We start from the raw sequence: 25820 nt of genomic DNA on the forward strand, positions 1-25820 counted from the left end.
GTCGTATGACTCAGATCATTGTATCCGCTACGACTTGGATTCTTACATTCGCAGCAAGCCATCATTGTGTCGCGTGGTTCGGATCCTTGTATCCTCTACGGCTCAGATTCTTACATTCGAAGCAAGCCACCATTGTGTGCTGTGGCTCGGATCATCGTATCCGCTACGGTTCGGATTCTTACATTCGAAGCAAGCCATCATTTTCTTGTGTGGCTTGGATCCTCGTATCTGTGCTACGGCTCGGATTCTTACATTCGAAGTAAGCCACCATTGTGTCCTGTGACTTGGAACATTGTATCCGCTACGGCTTGGATTCTTACATTCGAAGCAAGCCATCATTGTCTCGTGTGGCTCCGATCCTCGTATCCGCTAAGGCTCGGATTCTTACATTCGAAGCAAGCCACTATTGTGTCGTATGACTCGGATCATTGTATCCACTACGACTGGGATTCTTATATTCGAAGCAAGCCACCATTGTGTCGTATGGCTCGAATCATCGTATTTGCTATGACTCGGATTCTTACATGCGCAGCAAGCCATCATTGTGTCGTGTGGCTCGAATCATTGTATCCGTTATGGCTCGGATTCTTGCATTCAAAGCAAGCCACTTTTGTGTTGTGTGGCTCAGATCATCGTATCCGTTACGACTTGAATTCTTACATTCGAAGCAAGACACCATTGTGTCGTGTGGCTCGGGTCATCATATCTACTACGGTTCGAATTCTTACATTCGCAGCAAGCCATCATTGTGTCTGTGGCTCGGATCCTTGTGTTTGCTACGACTCGGATTCTTACATTCAAATCAAGCCACCATTGTGTTGTGTGGCTCGGATCATCGCATCCGCTACGACTCGGATTCTTATATTCGAAGTAAGCCACCATTGTGTCGTATGGTTCGGATCATCATATCCGCTATGGTTCGGATTCTTACATTCGCAGCAAGTCGTCATTGTGTCGTGTGGCTCGAATCATTGTATCCGCTACGACTCAGATTCTTACATTCGAAACATGCCACCATTGTGTTTCGTGTCTCGGATCATCGTATCCACTGCGGCTTGGATTCTTACATTCGAAGCAACCACCATTGTGTCGTATGGCTTGGATCATCATATCTTCTATGGCTTGGATTCTTACATTCGCAGCAAGCTATCATTGTGTCGTGTGGATCTGATCATTGTATCCACGACTTAGATTCTTACATTCGAAGCAAGCCACCATTGTGTCCTATGGTTCGGATCATCATATCCTCTACGACTTAGATTCCTACATTCGAAGCAAGCCACCATTGTGTTGTATGGCTCGGATCATCGTTTCTGCTACGGCTCGTATTCTTACATTTGCAGCAAGCCATAATTGCGTCGTGTGGCTCGGATCCTTGTATTCGCTATGACTCGGATTCTTACATTCGAACGAAGCCACCATTGTGTCCTATGGCTCGGATCATCGTATCCGCTATAGCTCGGAGTCTTCCATTCGAAACCAACAACCATTGTGTCGTATGACTCGGATCATCGTATCCGCTACGGTTCAGATTCGTACATTCGCAGCAAGCCATCATTGTGTCGTGTGGTTCGGATCATCGTATCTGCTACGGCTTGGCTTTTTACATTCGAAGCAGGCCACCATTGGGTCGTATGACTCGGATCATCTTTTCTGCTACGACTCAGATTCTTACATTCGCAGTAAGCCATCATTGTGTCGTATGATTCGGATCATCGTATCCGCTACTACTCGAATTCTTGCATTCGAAGCAAGCCATCATTGTGTCATGTGGTTCAGATCCTCGTATCTGCCTCGACTTGGATTCTTACATTCAGTGCAAGTCAACGCTGCATACTCCCACTTGAAATCTTACATTCAGTGCAAATCATCCCTGGTTGGAAGAAACAAGCAACACTTGATTAACTTGAAAGCCATAGGTAGTTGTATGACCTGACTAAAATATGTGTCTTTTATTTTTGCAGGCTTGTTGCTACAAAAACGTAGGAGAGTTCCTTCCGTTACATTGAAGCAACAAAGTCTACAAAGAGGGGCAGCTGTAGACACCTTATTTTCGCCCGATTATTATCATTATTATTTTTATTATTATTATTATTGTCATTATTATTATCATTATTTTTAGTATTATTATTGTTACCTTATTATTATTATTATTATTATTATTATTATTATTATTATTTATTATTACCACTAATATTATTATCATTGTTATTATTACTATTATTATTGTTAGTATTATTGTTATTATTTTTATTATTATTACCACTATTATTATTATTATTATTATTATTATTATTATTAGTTGGGTTTGGGGAAGAAAGCTTATAAAAGGAGTTCACGCACACACCCAAAGACATAGCCACGAGTTAATATAAAAATACTTTAAGAAAATAAATACCGCAATTATGAAGAACGCATGTTGAAGGAGCTAGCTATGAAGTTGCCATTTTTATTAAGTTTCCATAAAGGCACATCCAGATTGGTTCAATTGTGGGCATTTCTATAAAGAAAGCCATTAAAAACAGCAAAAGATTTGTGATTCCAATCATGAGCATTTCTAGCAAAAGGGATGTTCTAGGCTGCCCATTGACTTGAATGGTCCACATTCATACTCACCGAAGTATCTTTGTTGCAGGAAAGATTGAAAGTTGCAGGAAATTGAGAACTCAAATGAGATGAGCCACACCAGCTGTCATGCCAAAAGAGGGCATTGTTTCATTTCCAACATGGAAGTGTATGAGAGTGAAGAGACCCTCCCACACTTTCCTAATTGACTTCCAAACACTAATCCCATAGGACTGCCTGGGCTCATTGGAAAAATATCCATTGTGATTGACGCTGTACTTTAAAGCAATAATATTTCTCCTAAGTAACTCATTCTCGGTCATGAATCTCCACATCCATTTACCTAGTAGGGCCTTGTTGTAGATAGTGAGAGATTGGAGACTTGGTCCACTTCTTGGGGTTGGTCGCTGAGCCACATCTCATTTAATTAAATGGAACTTGAAAGACTTCCCTGGTAATTCCCCAAAGAAGTGTCTTTGTTTTGTTTTGTTTTGTTTTTTTTGTTTGTTTGTTTTTTTCTTTCTTTTTTATTTTCTTTCTTCTAATTTTATGTATTCCAATATTTTGGCCACAAAGAAAGGAATAGGGAAGAGCAAGGTCTTAAATTTTGATTGCGACTAAAATTCCGAAGCTCCAAACGTACGGAAATCTCAATTTCAATGTTGATTTCAATTTGAAAAAACGATGGAAATTAGTGGTAAATCATGGGAATTTTTTTTTACAAAACTTTAGAAATGGTTAATAAACATAATAATGTAAGTTTTAACTAATATATTACAAATTAAATGCATCTATGTTGTGTTATAATATAATATATATGTATTAAATATATTTGTAATATAATATGTGTATTGAATATATTCGGTTAATATAAATAAAATTCATAAATCAATTAAATATTATTAATTTTACAAATAAAGATAATTTAGACATGAATGGTTAAATAAAATGTTGTAAGTTCAATTTTTCATTTAATTTCAAAATCCCTTGTAATAATCCTCTGTTGCATTAATAGAGTATGATAAATTCAATGAGAAATTTCATTTTGTCTCTTTATCTCACATTTGAATTCCAAGGAAATTTTATTTTATGGTAATTTTGAAAATTTTTGCTAGAATTTTGAGATTTCGATAGATTTCAGAGGATCTGTTGAAATTCCGATGAAAATTTTGTAAGATGGAAATCAATTGCAATTCAATTTCGAGGGGGATGGAAAACAGAAATTTTGACAGAAATTTCGTCAATCCTTTTTTCCTTGAACTTTGCACCAAGAGGGAGACCAAGGCAGTTCAAAGAAAAAGTCCCCAACTAACAAACGCATGATACCAGCAAGAAATTGCCATCATTCACATTTTCAATGGGAATGGGCTCACTCTTTCCTAAATTGAATTTCAAGTGAAAAACTCCGTTGAAGTTAGAGATTAGGAATTTGATGACCTTACCTCACAGAATATGAAGCCATCATCCCCAAAGAGGTGAGAAACTTCTGGCTTTTGATAATTTCCTTATATTGGGAACCCTTTTAAGAGTTGTCTTCTTGGGGCATTTTGCAACGAGTGACTGAGAACCTCCATGACAATGATGAAAAAGCAAAGGAGAAAGGGGACCTTCTTGGCGTAATCCCTAGAGGAGTGAAAGAATCCTAAAGGGCATCCATGAACGAAAATTGAGGATGGTATGGTGATGCACTGCTCAATCCATTTGCAACATGAGCTCCCAAAACTATTTTTTTGAGCATTTATTGAAGGAAATTCCAGTAAACATGGTCAAAGCCCCCCTTTTCAACCGAATAAAGGTGGAATTCATGCTGTCGACAAATTTTCCTGTACAATGGAACTCATTGAAAACCTTGATAACATCAGCCGATTTGCTAGGGGAAAAGCCATGGTGAAGCTGTCGCGGTTTGGAGCACAACTTGTTAAAAGGATACTCCAGCCAACTGCTCAGCCTCTGGTCTCCAAGTAAAAGGCTTGGAGTAAAGGGCTTCATGGAACATGCAAATACCTTCTTTGATGTCTTTTCATTTAAAGTTTCACCATGTATCTCCTACAGGCATAGGCTGTGCGATGGAAAAATTGGTGCTATGGCCCCCCTTCTTTAAGCCCCAAGGCCCAAGACTTTTGTCTCCAAGAAATTTCTTCCATATTTATAATCTTGGATAATTCTTTTTGCAAGAGGGTCCTTGTTTTATGTTCGTTAAGGTCTTGAGTAACTTCTTGAGCCTGAAGATCCTGAATTTTCCTCAAGGTGGTTTCTTTCTTACGTGGATATCTCCAAAATTGTTTTTATTCCACCATTTTAGTTTTCCTTTAATCTCTTTCAACTTGGAGAAAAGAACAAAGCTTGCAGAACCTTCAAAGTGAAAAGCAAACCACCACTCCTTGATGAGCTTGCAAGACCCCTCTTGTTTAAGCCACATGTTTTCAAAGCGGAAGGGAGTTGGTCACCCCTTTATTGCTCCGATGTCTAACAAGATAATAACATGGTCAGAGGTAGGCTTTGGGAGGAGCTTTTTAGTAACCTTGGGAAAATACTCCTTCCAGCCTGTCGAGATTAAAAACTTGTCAATTCACGAGAAAGAGAGGGTCTCTTGGGTTGGGCCAAGTAAAATTACCCCCAATAAGAGGGAGGTCAATAAAAGCATTCAAATGAAGGAAGTCCCTAATTTCTTTAATGCTTGCATTTTCTGAAGTTTCCCTGTTCCTTTCATGCAGGAGAAAGCATCATGTCAAAATTCCCTTCAATAACCCAAGGAGCATCCAGTTTTGTTCTAGCTTCATAGAGCTCATTCCAAAGTAGAAGTCTGGATGAACACCTTCGCTTGGTCTGTACTTGCCTACATAAAGCCAGGAGAAATTGTTGTCCAACTTCCTGAGGACACTGGACACAGAGATGGCCCCAATTGTGTGCTCAACCTGTTCAACTATGTTTTCCTTCCAAATGACCAGGGATCCCCCCAGCACTGCCATCAGCCCTTGGGTGAATCCAGCATTTGTTCTTGTGTCCCCGGATATTGGTAACAAGACACTTGTCAAGGGTATCAACTTAGTTTCCTGCAGATAGATCATTTCCTCTTTCCGGTCTTCCAAAAAACACTTCGCTGTGGATCTTTTGGCTTTATCACCTAGGCCTGGCATCCTAAGAGATAAGTTTTATGGTCATAATTCTAGAAAATAACCATTGTGCAGCCAGCCACCAGAGGATCTGAAGAATTCCCATTCCTATTGTAGTTAACAAAAAATTCCAGTCTTTTTGATTCCCTGCCCTTGTTTCCTTTTAAATGTTACTAGCATTCCTTCTAAGATTTTGTTTGCCTCTCTCTCTCTCTCTCTCTCTCTCTCTCTCTCTCCTCAAATAAGCTCGTAACTTTGTCCTCAAAACCATCAAAAGAGACTCCGATGGCCTTGCTCACCATCTTAACCTTCTGGAGAACCCAGTTAGACACATGGTCCTTGAACTGATTGCTGTCACTGTCAATGCATCTGAATTCCGCAAAATTTGGTGATTCCGAGTCCACTGGGTTGTAGTCCAACAGTGCCTTGTGAGTCACTAGGATCAAGGCTAAGTTTGTATAAGGTTGCTGTGAGTGGGGATTTACAAAACAATCCTGAACCTCCTGGTAGCCATCCCTTCTCCTTATTTCTTTGCTTTATCCTCTGTCTTTCATCTGGTTTTTTGTCATTGTTAGAAGCCTAAGACAATGCAAGTCTTGCGTTTCTAGGATAATATTGATGGCTTAAAATTGTTCCTTTTCTTTCCATATATTTTGATTCTTGTTGTTTACCATCATTATATACTGCAGTCTGATTTATTTTTATTGTTATTTTGTTTTTTGTTTTGTTTTGTTTATTTATTTATTTTTTTCTTTTGGGTTCTGACTTTATTTTGTAGTTGCAATTGGTTTTTGTCTTGATGCATCTTTGATCCATCTCATGGTTTTTAATTTTTCCTCTGACAGGTTACTTCATTTATTTTATATTTACGCTTGTTGCTACTTGTAAGAGGTGGCCATGCTGGTCCCAGTCTTGTGGATTTATCTTCATGGGTATGCATGTTTTAAATGGTAACTAGATGTCCATGTTGAAAATTGGTTGGCAGAGCTTAACACTGAATCTTCCTTTGCAGCTTGCCCCAATATATTGTTTCTTGCAGCATTTCTTCTGCTTTTGTCATTCTGGTATGTGCCTTGCATTATGTAAAAATTTACAAAATGTACCTTGAGAATATTTATAGTGAATACATGAAAGTTATGCTGTTAATATTTGTGCTATTCATGCAATAGCAACTGCAGACAGTTCAAGAAAATTTGTTAAAGATGGGAACTTGTTTCATGCCAGCTGTCATAATTGTTTACAAAAAAAGTGATATGCTAGGGTAGTTAAGCACATAGTTGTTGGATAGTTGGATGGCAACTGTATTTTACATGAATGATTATTGAATCATCACTTCAAGGTTCTCAGGAAATGGAAAACTGTAGATTTCAGACATCAGGATGGGCACTGCACCTGTAAGCAAAATGTTTTTGGGGTGCTGAAATTAGATAGTGATAGTCTGTAACCAAAGACCCTGTAACTTGGATATCTTGTGTATTAAACTTTTATGGATTCTGGGAAAGAAAGCCTTTTAAGGAATTTCAGCTCCTTCCCATGATCCTCGGTTTCCAGGATCCAGTTGTGTCCCTTTGGCTTTCTTTTCACCTTCCTTGTCCTTGTTTATTTTGCGCATTTGCCAACAGAAAATGCTTATAGTAGTAACCCAGCCCCTTTCTATGATTTGGCAATAAAATGCTATTTATAACTTTCTTTTTCACAGGCTTCTAGTATTAAACTGATAAGTGAATAATCCCAGCTCTGCTGTTGATTATGGATTTATATAGATTAGGCTTTCTTTGTTCTTGTCATTTACTGCACATCTTAATTGATTCTTCCTTTTTAAAATTATGATTGTTGATTTATCATATGGTAATGTTAGAGCTATCAGTTATACATTTAATCACACTTTTTTAATGCTTATCTGGACATTGTCATACTCAAAAATTGAGCTGGACTTTGATCAAATACTTAGTTATGGTTTCATTATATATTATTCATTATATTCTGTCCAAATTGTTTATTTCCCAAATTTGAATCTTTTGAAATAGAGTTTAATAAGTACTTTGCTTGTAAATTGAGCTTTGTTATTTTGCAAGTTTCATTTCAATATTATCCTTTTAGGTTGTCATTTTGTTATTTTAACCTTTAAATCAGTGTCATTTATTAGCTACATACTATGCTTCTTTGGGGAATGATTTTATAGGGTCGACCTTTGCCATCAGGCAAATGATGATGATGAGGATGAAGAATGTAGTCCTCGGGAAGCTTTGTTGGAGAAGACTTTGAGTAGATCAAATCAATTAAACACGGATTGTCACAGAAAATGTTTCCCCCTCCGACTCATCCATGTTGGAAGTCGCCAAAGAATTGTGATATTGGTATATAACAATGAAAAAGTATTACTTGATATTTTGTATGCATAATTATTTTCACTTTTTTTTTTTTTGTAATGATTGTACAAAATCTCAAATTTCTTTAATTAATGCTTTGAAGTTCATTGGTTTAGTACTTATTTTATTAGGTTACTGTTCTAGTCTTTGTCTTGATGATGGCATCTGCGGTGCTTATATGGATTGAGACAGGAAAGAATCCAATTGATTCATCTGTGGTGGCTCGGGTACGGAGTTATTTCTAGTTCACTACCCTAATCATTGATTTTTCTATTGTGATCTGCCCCTATATTGTTTATCTACTGCTTATTTGTTAACATTTATGCATTGTTGTCATGAGCCGAGCTTGTTCAGGGCATTATGCTTGCCTATGACCGCTTGTCTCGTGTGTTTGGGATTGGTTTCCATCATGTAAATACTAGTGTAGGTTTATTTTCTAGTAGTTGTTTCTCCCTATGCTAAATAAGGTAGTATGACTCCTTGGTCACTTTGATGTTTCCTAGTGCTAGGATGAGAATTGCATGTAAAGCCTCTTTAGGGGAGGGTGAGTGTTCTTCAATCTTGTAAAACTCACTAGCTATTGTCAACGTGTTTAGCCTACTTGCCTCCCTCGCTAAACACACAATGTTAATGGAGGTGGTGTTAATGAATTACATTGCTTCAATGTTTACTGCTTGCTTGCCATTGCTTTCATAATTGCTTACTACTTCTGCTGATATTTGATTGAATGATAATGAAAGTGCTTCGTGGATGAATTGTGGTAAACGATAGGCTGGCTAGTTAAGCAAGAGTGCTTTAGCTAGTGCCGCACGGTCCTTTGTGAAATATTCGACCTGTGACAGCTAGTATCAGAGCTCGGTTAGTTGCTACGTGAATTCAATTGCCTTTTTTATGGGATTGAGAAAGCTTTAGTAAATGGTCGTGACACCAACCAATGCTGAGAGAATCAGCGTGCTAGAAGCACATGCTGAGATGACAGCCAACAATGTGGCCACGGAGATGGCCCAACTGAGGGGACCTGCTGATGAAGTGAAGGAATCACAAAAGCATCAAGCAAGTTTGATAGGTGAAATGTCAGAGGACTTTCACCATGCATTGGAAACTTTGTAGTCTCGGATAGCTGATTTGGATGCAAAGATGAATCTGATAGTTCTTGCTATGGGAAACTCTAATGCTTCGAGGTTTAACAAGACCAAGGTACTAGAACCCAAGACGTATCGGGGTGTCCGTGATGCCAAGGAGTTGGAGAACTTCTTGTTTGATATGGAGCAGTACTTTTGCGCTGTGAGGATGGCCTAAGAACAGGTGAAAGTGGATACTCCGACCATGTACTTGGTTGGTGATGCCAAATTGTGGTGGCGTACCAAGTACAATGAAATTGAAAATGGACGCTGTGTAGTGGATTGTTGGGCAGACTTGAAGAGAGAGCTCAAGACCCAATTCTTTCCTGAGAATGTTGAGTACAATGCTAGGAAAAAGCTGAGAGACCTCAGACATATTGGGTCAATCAGGGAATACATGAAACAATTTTCTGCTTTGATGTTGGATATCAGACAAAGACAAGCTGTTCTATTTTCTTAAGGGGTTGAAACCATGGGTAAGAATTGAACTTCATAGGCAAAGAGTTTTAAGACTTGAAGAGGGGATTTTTTGGTTAATCTTAGTTTTTTATTTTTTATTTTTTTTTTATTTTGGTTTTGGCTTTTTATTTTTGTTTGAGGATTTCCTATCCTTACATACTTTTTACATTTTCTCTCTTTTAATATATCTTCTTTTGTTATCAAAAAAGTTTAGAGTACGGTTGTCTCCTTTGTTATGCTCTAATTTTTGTATTTAAATAATTAATGAGAAATGGGTAGTGCATAAAATGGAATTAGTCATTGTGCAACCTGTGAGTGAAGCCCACTCAAACTCTATTGTTAAGAATTTGGGTTCATTTTTTGTTGCTTTGGACATATTGTATTTGTAGTTCACACCAGAGCATGGAGAACTTTGGTCCTATAGATGTCAATAAAATCTTTTGGAAATCTGAAACCTAGATATTGAGAGGCTGATTGCTATCGCTGTAAAAATTATGAAAATGAAGAAACCCAAAGTGAAGATTAAAAACCATATACGGAAACTAAAACTTGAAAACTAGAAATCTGTTTGGTTAATATTTCTAAAACCAAAACAAATTAAAACTTAATTAAACAAATGCTCATTTTTTTCCACGAATCAAATAACAATTTAAAAATATGATTAAAATAATAAAATTTAAAAATAATGCAAATTAAAAATATTATAATAAAATAAAAATTGCTATAATTATTTTACTTAATCACTATATTTCAAAATTCAGTTTACAAGAAAAATCTTATGTACATGACAATTGAAAATAGTAAAAATATGTTGTGATTTATTATTATTATTATTATTTGAAATTTTATGGACATTTTTATTTTAATTATGTTTTTAAGTTAATATGATCATTTTTTTTAATTATGTTTTAAATTCATATAGTAATTTTATTTTAATTTTAAAAATTATTTATAAAATGAAAGATTTAATAAAAGAAGTTAATCTGGATATTAAAATATTAGGGCAATTGATTGCCAAACAATTGAAAACCATAAAATTTGGTTTTCAATTTTTTCGCATACAGCTGAAAACTGACAATAAAAACAGGAAACAGAAATGATACCAAACAGGCCGTAAAAGATTGCCTGTGAAATGTGGTTGTGTCACAATTTCTTTTGTCCTAGATTTAGGGGATTTCGGGAATATTGACTCTGAAGAGGCTAGAGAGACGTTATTCACCAGTTTTATCTAAGCTTCTCTCTTAACTAGAAACAGACTACTTGCTTTAACTTTCTTTTGCACTTCTACAATGATACAATTTGTTGTGTAGAGATTTCCTCACCTGTTAATGGAGACAGTGGTTTGTTGAAAATCGGCCAAGGTTATCATGATTTGTGAAATTTTAAGAAGAGTACTTTAATATGATTAATTTAGTTACAAATGTTGCAACTTGATGAAAGAATGCATATTAATTGTGTTTCAGGTATGAAGGCAATAATTTACTGCTATGGCAAGGATGTTATGTTTTGCTTGTTTTGTGTATAAATAGTAATCAGTAATGTCATGATACAGTGAATGTTATTATCATGCAGGTATATGTCGATCTTTTTGCTATAGCAATTCTTCTATTAGGAGGAGCATTAGCTTGTTATGGTGAGAATTTTTCCCCCCTAACTTCTCATTTTTATTTGTTGCATTGGTTCTAATCTTATGGAAATCTTGAATCACAATTATTGCTGGTATTAGACCCTGGAATTTTATTTGGAGCATCATGAGTTATTTTCTAATTGAATTAATTTGATGGACAAAACATGTTTAGGAATGCTTTGGTGCTAAAGTGCTCAATGTTTGAAATGGGTCTTATGTCTGCTTTTGGGAAGACATTTGCAGACGTGAGGTTTCTCTTTCTGTTGATTTTTATTGTCTTATTGCCTCTTTGGTCTTCATAATGCTTCTATAACAGTTTTTTTCTTTTTTCTTTTTTTTGGTTATTGATATGGATTTTTTTTCAAGGAGCATTCATTTCTTTGAGGATTTCAATGATAGAGAGGTGGAAGAGCACATTTTGCTTTCACTGTTTTATATTCCTGTCAGCTTTCCTCTAGTGGGGGTAGTAGAATTAGAACTTTGGGTAGATCCAATGTCTATCCTTGTAAGCCCTTTTGTTTTCCTCATCTTCTTCATCCTGCTTCGTTTCCCTATAGCAAATTATATTTGGAAAGCGGAAGTGTAAAACTGAAGTCCCATCCAAGTGGGCTTAACAGAACTAATGCTATATGTTGCCAGTTAGAAGGCCTAATAAATTGGTGTTTCTTGATATATGTTTAACCTGCCTTTGTAGTGGTGAATCTAATTCTCATTTCTTCTTGCATTATTTTAGCAGCATAGAGTGGAATTAGAACTTTGAATTTTTGGAGAGCAATGGGATATCCCAGATTCTTTGGCTGTCGTTTTTGCTTACTTATTTTAGGGGTTTTTTTTGGGGGGGGTTGGGGGGGGGGGGGGGGGGGGGTACAAGGATGCAAAGAGAATTTGGACTTGTCTTATGTTTTGTTGAAGAGGATGCCCAAAATTTCAAGGGTCAATATCTACTTTGAGAGACAAGTTTTCTTGCTTCCTTCTGGGCTTATGCATTTGGAGCCTTTAATGGGGTGTGCTTTCCTGATTTCTGGCCTGAAAAGCTTTGTTCAGACTGTTTACACTTTTTTTTTATTTCATGTCAGATTTTACTAGGATGTTTTATTTTTTTCATTTTTGTTTTTACTTCTCTCAATTTTCTTTCATCAAATTCTTACACGTGCGCATAAATAGAAGCCTCACAAATTTTTTACTGAAAAGGTGGCCATTTTCACAGAATAGTAAATATATTGCCACATTGACAAATTTAAAATAGTGGTAGTTCTTTAATGCTTTTTCCAAAAGTAATGTTTGTGAGAAAACATATTCAATGCTGTTGCTAAAAAGTAAATCTCGTACAGTATGTGTTTCAATCATTTGCAACTTTAGAGGCACAAATGGTGTACAGCCAACCAAAATCTATTTTTCTCTTGCTATGAAACTCTAGACATGGCAAAAACATGCAGAATACATTATGTGTTTCAAGCATTTGCAACTTTTGAGGCACAAATGGTTAGTCAACCAAATCTAGACTTTGCTCTTGCTATGAAACTCTAGACATGCCAAAAACACGCGGAAGATGCTTCTGTTAAACCAATTTGCACTACACTTCCTGACCATTTTGTTTTAAATACACTGCTGTCATAAGCTTAACCCTAAAGCACTTTACTAAGCTCTAGGTCGTCCTAAAGCATAAAAATATGTAAAATTTCTAGAAATTTCTCTGATTGATTTTTTATTTTTTTTTCCCTTTTGTTCTTCAACCCAAAACAGCAGATTTAGTGATCAGCCTTTTCTTATTTAAACTTGGGATTTTATAATTTTGACACCATATTGTATGTGGTTTTTCCCGAAAATTAAGGCTTATTTTCTGATATAGCCACTGTAAATAGTCTAGTTACATTTTTTGATTATAAAAGACAAGAATATGCTGGAAGATTTGTTGGGGGCAGCCAGATTGATTGACCATGCAGGTACCATTATTTGTTAAAATGGGATAAGGCTTCTTGGTTGGAAATACCTTTCTATGAAGAAGTTCTGACTGTCCTTGGGGGCTAGGGCCGATGGATTCACTATGGCTTTCTGGAAAACTACTTGGAAGTTGTCAATAAAGATGTGATGAAGGTTTTTGAAGATTTCAGGGGACTTTGTGGACAGACTTAATGCAACTTTTGTGGCTTTGGTGGTTCTTTTAAGTTTCATAAAAGATTTTCAGTCTATTAGCCTTGTTGGGAAAGATAATCTCAAAAGTGTTTTCTTCAAGACTAAAAATATGATAAGGGAAGTCATTGACCCATATCAGTTTGCTTTCATTGAAGGGTGACAAATTATGGATGTTGAATTTAGTTACAAATGAAGTGGTTGAGACCCACATAAAAAGTAGGGCTAGGGTTTTATTTGCAAGTTAGACATGGAGCCTTTGACCTTGTTTGTCAAGACTTCATCTTGTGTCTTATGAACAGTGTTAAATTGCCACTTTACCTAATAGCTCAGGTAGTTACATTGTGGGCTAACAGCCCAACCGGTTAGGTTGTGGGTTAACAACGTACACCAAGCCTTAACACTCCCTCTCATGTGCAGCCCAATTGCATGTGGAGAGATAAACAAACAAAAACAAAGATTAGCACCATCGAAACATAATTTCCATCAAAATTTCAATGGTTCATCCAAAATTTATCAAAATGTCGCAATTCTAACTATAGAATGAAATTTCCTTAGAAATCAAATGTTTGATTTAGACACAAAGTGAAATTTCTCTCTCAATTTTTTTTTTTTTTCCAAAACAAAAGATTATTACAAGGGCTTTTGAAATTGCATGAAAAATTGGACTTTCAACAACATTTAATTCAATCATTTATGTCTAATGTATCTTTATCTGTGTAATAAATAATATTTAATTGATTTATGAATTTCATTTATATTAGCCAAATATGTTTAATACACATTACATTACGAATATGTTTGATACACATTATGTTACGAATATATTTAATACACATATTATATTACAATTATTGCACCTCAAACACAACATAGATGTATCTAATTTGTAATATGTTAGTCCTAAAACTTACAATATTATGTAGTATTAACCATTTCATAAAGTTTCATAAAAGACTTCCATGTTTTACTACTAATTTTCATCATTTTTTCAAATTGAAATCGAAATAGACATCAAAATCGAAATTTCCATCGAAATTTCTATACTTCTTTGAAATTTTAATCGAAATCGAAATTTAAGACCTTGGCTGTAAACACTTCAATTCTTTAACAAATTTACAATAAAGGTGGGCAATTAGACTAGAACACTGGACCGCTTGGCGACCATGGCTTTGATACCATGTTAAATTACCACTTCTCCTAAAAGCTTAGGCTGTTAGGTTGTAGGTTAACAATGTATATCAAGCCTTAACAAATAGAATTAGTACTTTGGTGAACAATGGTGTAGATGGATTAAAAATGCATCTCTTCCTCAAGCTTCTCAATTATTATAAATGGCAACACCACATTTTTCTTTGGATCTACCAGAGGCACTATGCAGGGAGTCCTTCTCTCAAGTCTCAACCCACTTGTTTATCTTAATCATGGAGTTCCTTAAAAGAATGTTGGTTTATGCCACCGACACCAACCTGATAAAGTGTTTTGTATTGGAGAAAGAGGTCACTATGGCAGTTTATTGGGGAGGAAGGTTGTTACTTCCAAGTGTGGCCTATAGCAATGGATGGACCATGAAAGATACCAGGGAGGCTTATGATGTAGGAATTTGGAGATGGATGAGGAGAGGGTGGGCTGGCAACATTTGGCTTTTGCTAATAGAAAAAGAGATTCACTTCTTTGGCATGACAGTTGGTGTGGGAAGCAATTGCTTAAATTCCAATTTCCACAGCTCTTTCCGCTTGCAAACAAGAAAAATACACTGGTTGCAAATTGTTTAACTTAGGTAAATGACACGGTTACTTGGAACATAAATTTCCATAGGCAACCTCAGGATTGGGAACTTGGAACACTTTTATGAGTTCTTAATTGTCTTTATGAGGAGGACAGGTTTAATTGGAAACAACAGGGAGATGCAATTTCACTCTGAAGTTAGGCTTCTATAATGAGATGTGATGCAGGTCAATGGTGCTTTTCCAGGACAGCTTCCCTTGGAAAGGAATTTGAAAGTGGGAGGTCTAGCTAAAGTTGCTTTAATCTTGGAGGCAGTCTGGAGAGAATCGTTACTGGCGACAATATGCCAAAGAGGAAAAGACCTTGTTAACAGGTGTTTCTCATGCAGAGAGGATGGAGAATCTGTATGCAATCTCCTCCTCTTTTCGCGGATCAAGGACCTGTGGGAAACTGCTTATTCTATTTTAGGCCTTACTTGTGGGAGCTGGCTCAGTGGCTCATGAAATGTGGGACATTTTCAGGGCTAGAGTTTGTACTGACAAGAGGAAAACTGCGGCGGATCCCTCTCACTATTTTTTGGATTGTGTGGAGGGAAAGAAAGAGGAGCTTTTGATGGGAAAGAAACCTCTCTTAGTTGGCTCAAAGATAGATGGTTACAATGCTTGACTTCTGGTAAAATGTTAACTGTGGAATGGATGCACATGCTGTACACGACCTTATTGATTTTTTTTTTTTTTATCATCATAGATTTATAGTTAATCTGCACTTGGCACCCCCTTGGTCCTCCTATTGGCTTACCTGTTTTACTGATCCCCCCCAAAAAAAAAAGCATTATATTTTGCATATAAATTTTTGGGCTGTCTTTTTGAAAATAATGTTTCGTGAATGCAATTCATTTTCAGGACTCGTATTATTCTTGAAAATGAGAAGAGTAAGATCTGAGAGAGCTTCATCTGAAATGAGGAAGGTATTTATTCCATTATTCCCTTTGAATTTTTTTGTCGACTAATTGTTTAAATACTTTGAAGAACATTGAATTATTTGCAGTTCTTCTAGAACATTAAATGACTAATTAATCCTGTTTTTTCATGTTGCTTTTTAGGAATATGTATAGTAAAGTATCTCTCTATGCTGTCCGCTTTAAGTATTTTGCTGTGTGCAGGTTGCGGGTCTTGCAGTTGTCTCTGTTACTTGTTTTACATCAAGTTCCTTTGTAGCACTTCTTACAGATATTCCAGTATGTACTTTTTGGCTGAACCAAGATCTAGTTGTATGTTTAAATATGTAACTTTGGTTTCATAATGCATTTTAAAAATTTAATGGTATAATTATGGTTGCAGCTTCTTTACCGCTGGCATCAACAGCAAGTAAATGGTGCTTATACTTCTGTTTTACTGATTTTATATTATTTTATAGGTATGTAATGTGACTTTCCCCAATCATGTTTTCAAATTTATCAACGGTGATGTGCAGAAAATCATAAATACATGATGTTTTAATGAGAAAGTGTGATTGATATTATTTTTATTATTATGATTTTAGTGGAAATTTATGCTTATGTCCCAGATTAGGAATTACTTCCTGGATCCTTACTAGGCAAGATTTACATATAGCTTCTTAACTTACATACAGATTTCCTCACTTTGATGCCTAGTACTAATCCCTGAATATTATTTTACTTACTTTTCCAGAAGACGGCATGGTTAGCTGGCCAATGTAAATAATAATGGATGCCTAAACAAAATCCTTGATGCACATATTGAAAACAAAATGAGGAACAGTGTTGAAGGTTTATAGTGTGCACACATGCTCAATAGGGAGGAAGTAAAAATTTGTGTTGTGTAGAATAAGTAGCTTAATTTCTTCAACAGCCACCACCGCCACCGCCAACGCCAACCACTAAGGCTTGGGCCAAGTGGTTGTTAGATTACCACTTCACCTAAAAGCTTAAGCTGTTAGGTTGTGGACCAACAATATAGTTGGGCTTTTAGGTGCTGCATCTCTGCTTCTTTCTTTTTGAATGCAAGAGAGAAAGCTGACACGTGCTCGATCATTTGCATAAGCTCCTCATGCAATCGTTGGATATGGTTCTGGCATTTGTCAATGAGGATTAATGTGATGTTGAACTTGTTCTCGACATTTTTAGCTAACTCCCTTTGATTATCCATAATTTGCTGGAGCATTCTATTTTGGGCCATGGCATTTTTTGACTGCCAATTGAGAGTTGCTTCAACTGGAGATACCTGTTTGGAAGATCCGTCAGGGTTTACAACAAGTGGATCTTTGATCTTCTAGGAGTGCTTAATGACCAATAAATATGGGGACCCTGTAATGAAATCTAATTGCTCCACCCATTATGCTTCTGTTTTGAAGAACAGAAGCCAATCTTTAAAGAAACTGTACTGACAATGTCTTTGTCTTCGGTCTGTTAAGAAGGCATAGGTCCAAGGTTTGTGAAGGATCATACCGAGTCGGTAAGTCCTTGCAAGGTACCAAAGAAGGAGAAAAACTTCTTTAGGGAAGGTCAAATAAGAAAGTGTGGGGACCCAAAGACCATTGATGAATAGGGAAAGAGGGTGCCAGTCTAGGTTTTTTATCGGAGCATCGAGTAAACCATACTTTGAGAAGAGGAGGGGCTGGAGACCTTGGATCATTTTATGATTGCCCTTATCAATGGTGTGTCTGAGGATGTTATACTGGATTTCACTTGGGAGGGTTTGGACCAAGTTTGAAAGGGACGAAGAAGGTGAGGATGCCATGAGGGAGAGGACTTGAGGATGATTTGTTGGTCTTGAGAGGAAGTCACTGAGAATATTTTGCTTTCCTTTGTTGTGCTTAACTTCGAATTTATACTGTGAGAACCAGTGTGCCCATCGAAGGAGTTGTCCTTGCGGGAGGATCTTCTGCTTGAATTGGATCATCTTCGGAAAGGATGACATATCCATTTCGATTAGAAAAGCATGTCCAATTAGATGGAATTCAAACTTTTCAATTCCTCTCTTTACCGCCAAAATCGCTTTGAAGGTGGAGTGATAATGCGATTCTGATTCTTTGAATGCTCCACTCTTGTATCCGCAGATATGTCTAGTCCCATCTTTTTTCTTGAATAAAGCTGCGCCCCAGTAGAAATGACTAGCGTCAGTCTGCAAGATTCTCTTTCCTTTGTCAGTAATTTGGAGTGGTGGCAATGTTGTAGCCACTGCTTTAAGTGATTTAATTGCTTCTGTGTGTTTGGATTCCCAAGGGGGGACGTCTTTCTTTGTCAAAAGTTGGTGGAGTGGAGTTGTGTCGGTTGCAAGCTTTGGGACAAAGTTTGCCATGTAATTGATAATACCAAGGAACTGCTGCGGTTGTTTTGTTGTCATCTGACTTTCTAGAAAGGTGCTGAGCTGTGTAGCAATGTGTGGTTGCAGCTCATATTTGCCTTGGCTAATCTTCATCTCAAGGAAATCTACTATCTCAACACCAATAATCATTTCTTTTTCTGACAGCATGATTCCGTAGTGCTCCACTATGTCTGTGAACTGATTCAAAAGCTCAGCATGTGATGTTGTATCTTTTGAGAATAGGAGGATATCATCAATATAAATCAAGGCATGATGAAGTATGGGCTGGAAAATCTTGATCATCGCATTTTGGAAAATGGACAAGGCCACTTTGAGCCCAAATGGCAAAACAACCCATTGGTAGTGGAAGTTGGGTATGCAGAAAGCCGTCTTGGGCCTATCCTCTAGATGGATGCCCAATTGCCAAAAGCTTGCTTTCAAGTCAAACTTCGAAAATATTTGGGCCTCCAAAAGTTGTGAAAATAGGTTGGTCTTGTTTGGCAATGGGAACTCATCATCAGTGAGGAAATGGTTAAAGGGCTGGTAGTTGATGACGAGCTGAAGCTTTCCTCGAGATTGCTCAACCCTTTTGTTGACATAAAAGGCTTCGCAAGCCCATTGCGACTTTGTTGGTTGAATAAGCCCTTCTCCTTGGAGTTGGGTCAACTCTTCCAGGGCCAAGGAATAGTGTTTTGGATTCATCCCCTTGTGATTGGTTTTAGTTGGGTTAATGTCTTCATTCTTTTTGAAAGGGAGACTGACATAGAACTCTGGATTTTTCCATAATGGCTTTGGACATTTCTCCAGAAACTTACTATGACTATCAGCACAATTTTTCGAATCAATCAAGCCTTAATCTCCTCTAAGGACTGAGTGATCTGGAAGAGATTAGGAGTCTTGGTCCATTGTAACAAATATGATCTGAATTTTAGACCTTTGATTGTCCACTGGACTTTGTTTTAAGTGCTGAATGATATTGAATTCGATGAGAAGATCCTTATTTGGAAGGTTTGATCCAAAGAACGTTGCCTTGATTAAGCATTTTGGATGAAGCTTAATATAAACAGGCACACTCTTTAATTTGACCTGGAAGTGTTCTCCATTTGCTGCCTTGAATCCTTGGTTACAAGGTTTCCATTTGTCTTTCGAGAGAATACTAGGCTTAAGAAAGCTGCAAGCTGCTCCTATGTCGAAGAATGCAATGACTTTAATAGGCTTTGAGTATTTATCAGCCAATACTCAAACTGGAGCAGAGGGTGAAACATAGCTTCCTTTCTTAAATTGCGCCAATAATGATTCTTGGATGTAACAGAGATTGTGAACAACATCCTCTGTTGAAGCTATCGGGTAGCTCTCATTGCTGATAGGTTGGATATGAGAACATTCAAGCGGATCGGCTTGGTAGCTTTCGAACTCTCCTTCTTCATCGGAAGATTCTGAAAAATCAGTCTGGCCTCATTGTTGGAAAGCCAAAATAGGATCTTCATTCTGTTGATCATCCATAGAGAAAATAAACTCGATGTTGTCATTTGAATCCCAATCAGAGACCTTGTGCAACATCTGGATAAGCTTGATTCGCCTTCGTTTTTTGGGACGTCTTTTTGCATAATGCCCCTTTTGATTGCAGATGTAGCATCGATGATCTTTTAAGTCCTTCTAATGCTTCTTCTTTCTCAAAAATTTCCAGTGTCTTTACTTGTGCTTTGATCTTCTAGATTTTCTGCTGGGAGAAATATCTTCACGGTCTCTTGCCGGGCAGGAGCATTGCTTTTTCCTTTGCATTTGATGAGGAGGTCCTTCCTTTTGCATTCCTTGGTGATTTTCATGCCTGCTTTCTGGACTCTTCTATACATGTCGTACTTTCTACAGAGCGCATCTAGATTCATAAGAGCACTTTGGTAGAGTTTTCCAAGGGAAGTGTTTCAAGTCTTTTTCCACTCATTTGCAATTCTCGGAGGACTTTTGCTCCTAGTGGATCAGGCAAGCCATTGAGATAGGCTTGCTTGAGGTTGATATCATCTGGTCCGCAAAGAGTATAATGCCTTTCAGAGATAAGATTATAATGCTTCTCTAGATCCTTTCTTTTGAGGGAGCAACATTTAATCTTCATGTACTCTTCTACGGAATGAGTGACGTGATCTTCCCAAGCACCACATATTTCTTCAATGATAGTGGAGATGAAGACATCAAGGTTTGGAACCTGTGATATCTGCAATTGTCTGTAATCTCCAAGGTTGATCCACCAGATTCTTAATCTTCCAATGAATTTGGAAACGACCCTTACAATGACCTCTTTGAGGGTAATTCCTTCCTTCATTAGTTCTGCTGTGCACCATGCATGGAGTTCAAGGATTTTATTCCTCCATTGGCTTGGAGGAATTCCTTCCAAAGAAATGGTCAACCCATTTCCATTGCTGCTTGAACTATGCGTGGGAATGGCTGATGCAGTATTTTCTGAGAGGTTGATGTTGTCATGTACTCCATCGTCCGTATGACTACCGTATTCAGTTACGTGGGTGGATGGTAGGGTCATCATAGTAGGCTTTGGAGTTTGGATCTCGTCTTAAGAAGAATCATGATCTGTCATGATGGCGAGTAATGATTTTGATGCTTCCTTTGGATGTAATGGATTAGTCATCTCAGTATGGAGTTTAGAGATAGGATTATCCTTCTCTATAACCTCAATTTGTGGCTTACGATCTAGATCACTTGATTCTCCAAATTTTTGCTTATCTTTCTTCCTCTGAGCAGTGGAGACAGTTGTTGACTCCACCCTCTGGGTTTGGGCTGGTTTTTAAGTATGCTGCCTCTTTTTTAGATGAAGAAAAGAGTCACTGCCTCTTAAAGATGCTTGCATGGATACTGGCTAGAATGTTGGCTGAGGGGAGCTAAAGGCCAAAGTAGTTGGAGGAAAGGGAGGGTCAATCCTCGCCTATCTATGTTGTTGCTGTTGGCTTTGCTTGAGAGAATTTAGTTGGGCTTTGAGGTGCTGCATCTCTGCTTCTTTCTTTTTGAAAGCAAGAGAGAGAGGTGACATATGCTGGATCATTTGCATAAGCTCCTCATGCAATCTTTGGATATGGTTCTGGCATTTGTCAATGAGGATTGATGTTATGTCGAACTTGTTCTCGACATTGTTAGCTAACTCTCTATGATTATCCATAATTTGCTAGAGCATTCTGTTATAGGCTATGGCATTTTTTGACTGCCAATTGAGAGTTGCTTCAGCTGGGGAAACCTGTTTGGAAGATCCGTCGGGGTTCACAACAAGTGGATCTTTGATGTTCCAGGAGTGCTTCGTACGAGATCTCACATCTTTGTATTCTTATGGTGGGAAGTCACCATCATAGATTGAGGGTCTGAACATGGTGATCTGGGGAAACCTATCCTCTTTTGTGCTTTTCCCATTGTATTTGACATAGTAGCAAATTTCTCGAATTGTTCGCCAAGCAAGTTGACTTTTGGATCTCCTTCTTCATACCTCTTTTTGAGTTTCTGCTGGGACTTGTTCTTTTTCTTTCTACCTCTAACTTCTTCATCATCAGATGATATGTCTAATGGATCATTAAGACATTCATCACATGTCTAGTCTATGTCAAACCATTTGTGGCCGTTTTTTGTCTCAGGTTCGTAGACTAGAAAGCCATCTGCCTTGAAGTATGGAATAGGGACTAGAGTGAAGGGACTTGCAAAATAGCCCTAACATCCGGCTGTAGTGGATACGGATAACAAAAATAAATAAAAATCAGATCATGCAATCCCTAATTACGTGATTAGGATTATACCTGCGAGATCTTTCTGGTTTGATCCCGAATCTATAAGTACGAAAACGAGCTCTGGAAGACGACCAATAATCTTCTACTGTATTCCTTGAACACGCCTTGCTCCTGAGAGAGTGGGCTTGTAAGCGGCTGCTAGAGTTTTCTTCTCTCACGAAAACGTCTGCCTCTATGAGAGTTTGCTCGTCCTCCCCTAGCTGCTGAATGGAAATTCATACCACTAAAGAATTATAATTGCACTCCCTGTCATATTCGAAATTAAATTTCGAGCTCCTATTATTAAATTCTTATTTATCTTCTCACGTAAAGATTACAGATACCCATCTATTAAATTAAATTGCTAATAATTTAATTAATTGTCACATTAATTCCCGGAGACCTTCCACTTAACTTATTTGATGTGCCGGATTCAAAATCCACCAATAGGGTTTGACACAATCAAAACTTATAAGCTTCCTCAAGGAGGTATCATCAATTCCAATACCGGGACATGGATTCCATCAATAATTAATGTTCACCTTATACATAATGTCATCACACATCTCACTGAGTATTTTGACCCATAAAGAATCTCACTCTTCTATGAATCAAAGTAATAAACACTATATGCAAGTGTCTAATAATCATATCAGGATTAAGAGCATAAGCACTCGTAATAACCATGAGGTATTAATTATTTTATATAGTCAGTATAAAAACAATTATCCCAAGATGGTCCTATTCAATACACACAAAATGTCCTAACATAAGGAGTTGGAACTGTACCATTCCCAATAGTCAAGACAGACCTATTAAAACCTTGTGCTACAGTCCTACAAATGGTGTATCCAATTTCATTTAAGACTGTGAACAATAAACTTATATTTTATAAGAACTGATGATTTAATCTTCAGTGTATCATTCGTACTCTACACACTAGATCTCCTACTATATAGAATAAAAGACACACATGCATAATCATTAAATAAATAATGTCAGGCAAACATTGCTCACAAAGATTCTCATTAAAATGGAATAATTGAAGTTATTAATAAATACTAAAACTGATTACATAAAGCATGTCTTTTAGTATAAATCCTTAACAATCTCCCACATAGACTCAAAGCCATGCTGCCATACATCTCACTCCCATTCCCTCTATATGACTATCAAAAGTCATAGCTGGTATGCTCTATGTAAACGAGTCTGCCAGGTTGCTTGTCGATGCAATCTTGGTCACCATCACATCACCTCTCTGCATGATATCTTGTGTCAGGTAATGCTTACTCTCGATGTGTTTTGCCCTCTCGTGGGTCCTGAGTTTCTTTGTGTTAGCAACCGCCCTGCTATTATCACAGTAAAGTGTAATAGGCGATTGTACCGAAGGCACCACTCCTAGATCCAACAGAAAGTTCCTGAGCCAAACGGCCTCCTTGGCTGCCACATATTCGGCCTCCATAGTGGAATCAGCATTGATACTCCTCCAACTAATGGATCCACCTCCTGGGTAAGCACATTTCCTGAGGTTGATTTTTTGGAATTCTTATCTGGATGAAAATCTGAGTCTGTGTACCCAACGGTTACTAGACTATCTTCCTGATAAACCAACATATAATCCCTAGTCCTTTTGAGGTACTTGATTATATGTTTTACCGCAGTCTAGTGTTCCTGCCCTGGGTCAGACTGATATCTGCTAACCATGTATATGGCAAAACAGATGTCAGGACTAGTGCAAAGCATAGTATACATGAGGCTTCCTACTACTGATGCATAAGGAACTGCCTTCATGTTCTCTACTTCAATCGATGTTTTAGGACTCTGATCCTTGGATAAAGAGATTCCATGTTTGAAAAAGTGTAACTCTTTCTTGGAATCCTACATGCTAAATTGGGTAAGAATCATATTGACATAAGTAGCTTGTGATAAGCCCGACATCCTTTGCTTGCGATCTCGCAAAAGCTTGATCCCAAGGATGTGACTGGCTTCTCCCAAGTCCTTCATGTCGAACTGTCCAGATAACCATATCTTAATCGAAGATAATACCCCCACATCGTTTCCGATGAGTAAGATGTCATCCACATATAGCACCAAGAATACCACCACGTTTCCATCATGCTTTTTGTATACACATGACTCATCAGGGCATTGATTAAAATCATAAGATTTAATGGCTTGATCAAAACGGATGTTCCAAGACCTAGATGCCTGCTTAAGTCCATAAATTGACTTCTTAAGCTTGCACAACATGTGTTGTTGGCCTACTGCTGCAAAACCATCTGGTTGCACCATATAGATGCACTCATCAAGAATTCCATTAAGGAAAGATGTCTTGACATCCATTTGCCAAATTTCATAATCCAAAGGAGCTGCAATGGATGAGAGAATTCGGATAGACTTTAGCATGGCTATCGGCGAGAAAGTTTCCTCATAGTCGATTCCCTCTTTCTGAGTAAACCCTTTCGCAACAAGCCTAGTCTTGAAGGTTTCCACCCTCCCGTCTACTCCTCTCTTCTTCTTATAGATCCACTTGCATCCGATGTGTTTTATCCCTACGGGTGGCTCCACAAAATCCTAGACTTGATTAGAGTACATGGACTCCATCTCTGATTTCATAGCCTTTTGCCAAAGTTTTGCATCTTTATTGTGAAGTGCTTCACAGTAGTTGCCGGGTTCGGTATCCCGTTCATCAGGGATCCTATCATAAGACTCTCCCAAGAACATATACCGATCAGGTTGGTGTACAACTCTCCCACTACGATGAGGCACGTTTTGCTGTGTTGATCTTGATTCTTGTGCACCATCATTCTGCCTTGGTTGTACAACCGATGTATTGATGGTAGCTGCACGTGATGGATCAGACTCAACCCGAGTTATAACATTCCTCCCACTACGACGAGGCAATGGGATGTCAATAACTTTGTCTTGTAGTGGTTCTTGCACTATTGGTATAGTTGGTATATCTCCTCTCAACTCTTCTAGAACAATCATACTTCTAGGTTTGTGGTTCATTACATAGTCCTCTTCTAAGAATCGAGCATTTGTGCTAACAATGACCGTCTGATCTTTAGGAAAATAAAATAAACCACCTTTCGTCCCTCTAAGGTATCCAACAAATAAATAGACATATGTCCTTGATTCCAAGTTATCTGTTTTCCCTTTTAGCATGTGTGGTGGACTATCCCATATTCGAACATGCCATGGACTAGGTTTGCGCACAGTCCACAATTCTGTGGGTGTAGTAGGTACTGACTTAAATGAGACCAAGTTCAGAGTATAGGCTGCTATTTCTAGTGCGTGCCCCCAAAACGAATTAGGCAAATCTGAATAACTCATCATAGATATGACCATGTTCATAAGAGTCCTATTCCTTCTTTCTGGTACACCATTCTGTTTTGGCATACCAAGTGCAGACAACTGAGATTCAATTCCTTCCTCTGATAAGTAATCCACAAATTCTCCTAAGAGGTACTCGTCACCAGGATCAGATCGTAGTGTCTTGATACATTTACCCTGACGTTTCTCCGTTTCTGCCTTAAATACCTTGAATTTCTCAAAACATTCAGACTTACACCGCATCAAATAAATATACCCATAACTTGAGTAATCATCAATAAAAGTAATGAA

The 25820-nt window shown here is 37.6% G+C and overlaps 1 protein-coding gene across 3 annotated transcripts in view; it reads left to right on the forward strand.

Moving 5' to 3' along the window:
- The window catches only part of LOC131144360 (tobamovirus multiplication protein 1), a 75950-nt gene that overhangs the window by 37651 nt on the left and 12479 nt on the right, over positions 1 to 25820 (forward strand). For all 3 annotated transcript variants that reach the window (XM_058092955.1, XM_058092956.1, XM_058092958.1), the window contains exons 4-11: positions 6524 to 6610; positions 6691 to 6742; positions 7861 to 8035; positions 8179 to 8274; positions 11200 to 11260; positions 16015 to 16079; positions 16275 to 16349; positions 16453 to 16528. In XM_058092955.1, the coding sequence (XP_057948938.1) occupies positions 6524 to 6610; positions 6691 to 6742; positions 7861 to 8035; positions 8179 to 8274; positions 11200 to 11260; positions 16015 to 16079; positions 16275 to 16349; positions 16453 to 16528 (687 nt within the window). The remainder of the gene's footprint in view (positions 1 to 6523; positions 6611 to 6690; positions 6743 to 7860; positions 8036 to 8178; positions 8275 to 11199; positions 11261 to 16014; positions 16080 to 16274; positions 16350 to 16452; positions 16529 to 25820) is intronic.

This window comes from Malania oleifera, chromosome 12 (assembly GCF_029873635.1).
Source record: "Malania oleifera isolate guangnan ecotype guangnan chromosome 12, ASM2987363v1, whole genome shotgun sequence".
In the NCBI taxonomy this organism is placed as follows: domain Eukaryota; kingdom Viridiplantae; phylum Streptophyta; class Magnoliopsida; order Santalales; family Ximeniaceae; genus Malania; species Malania oleifera.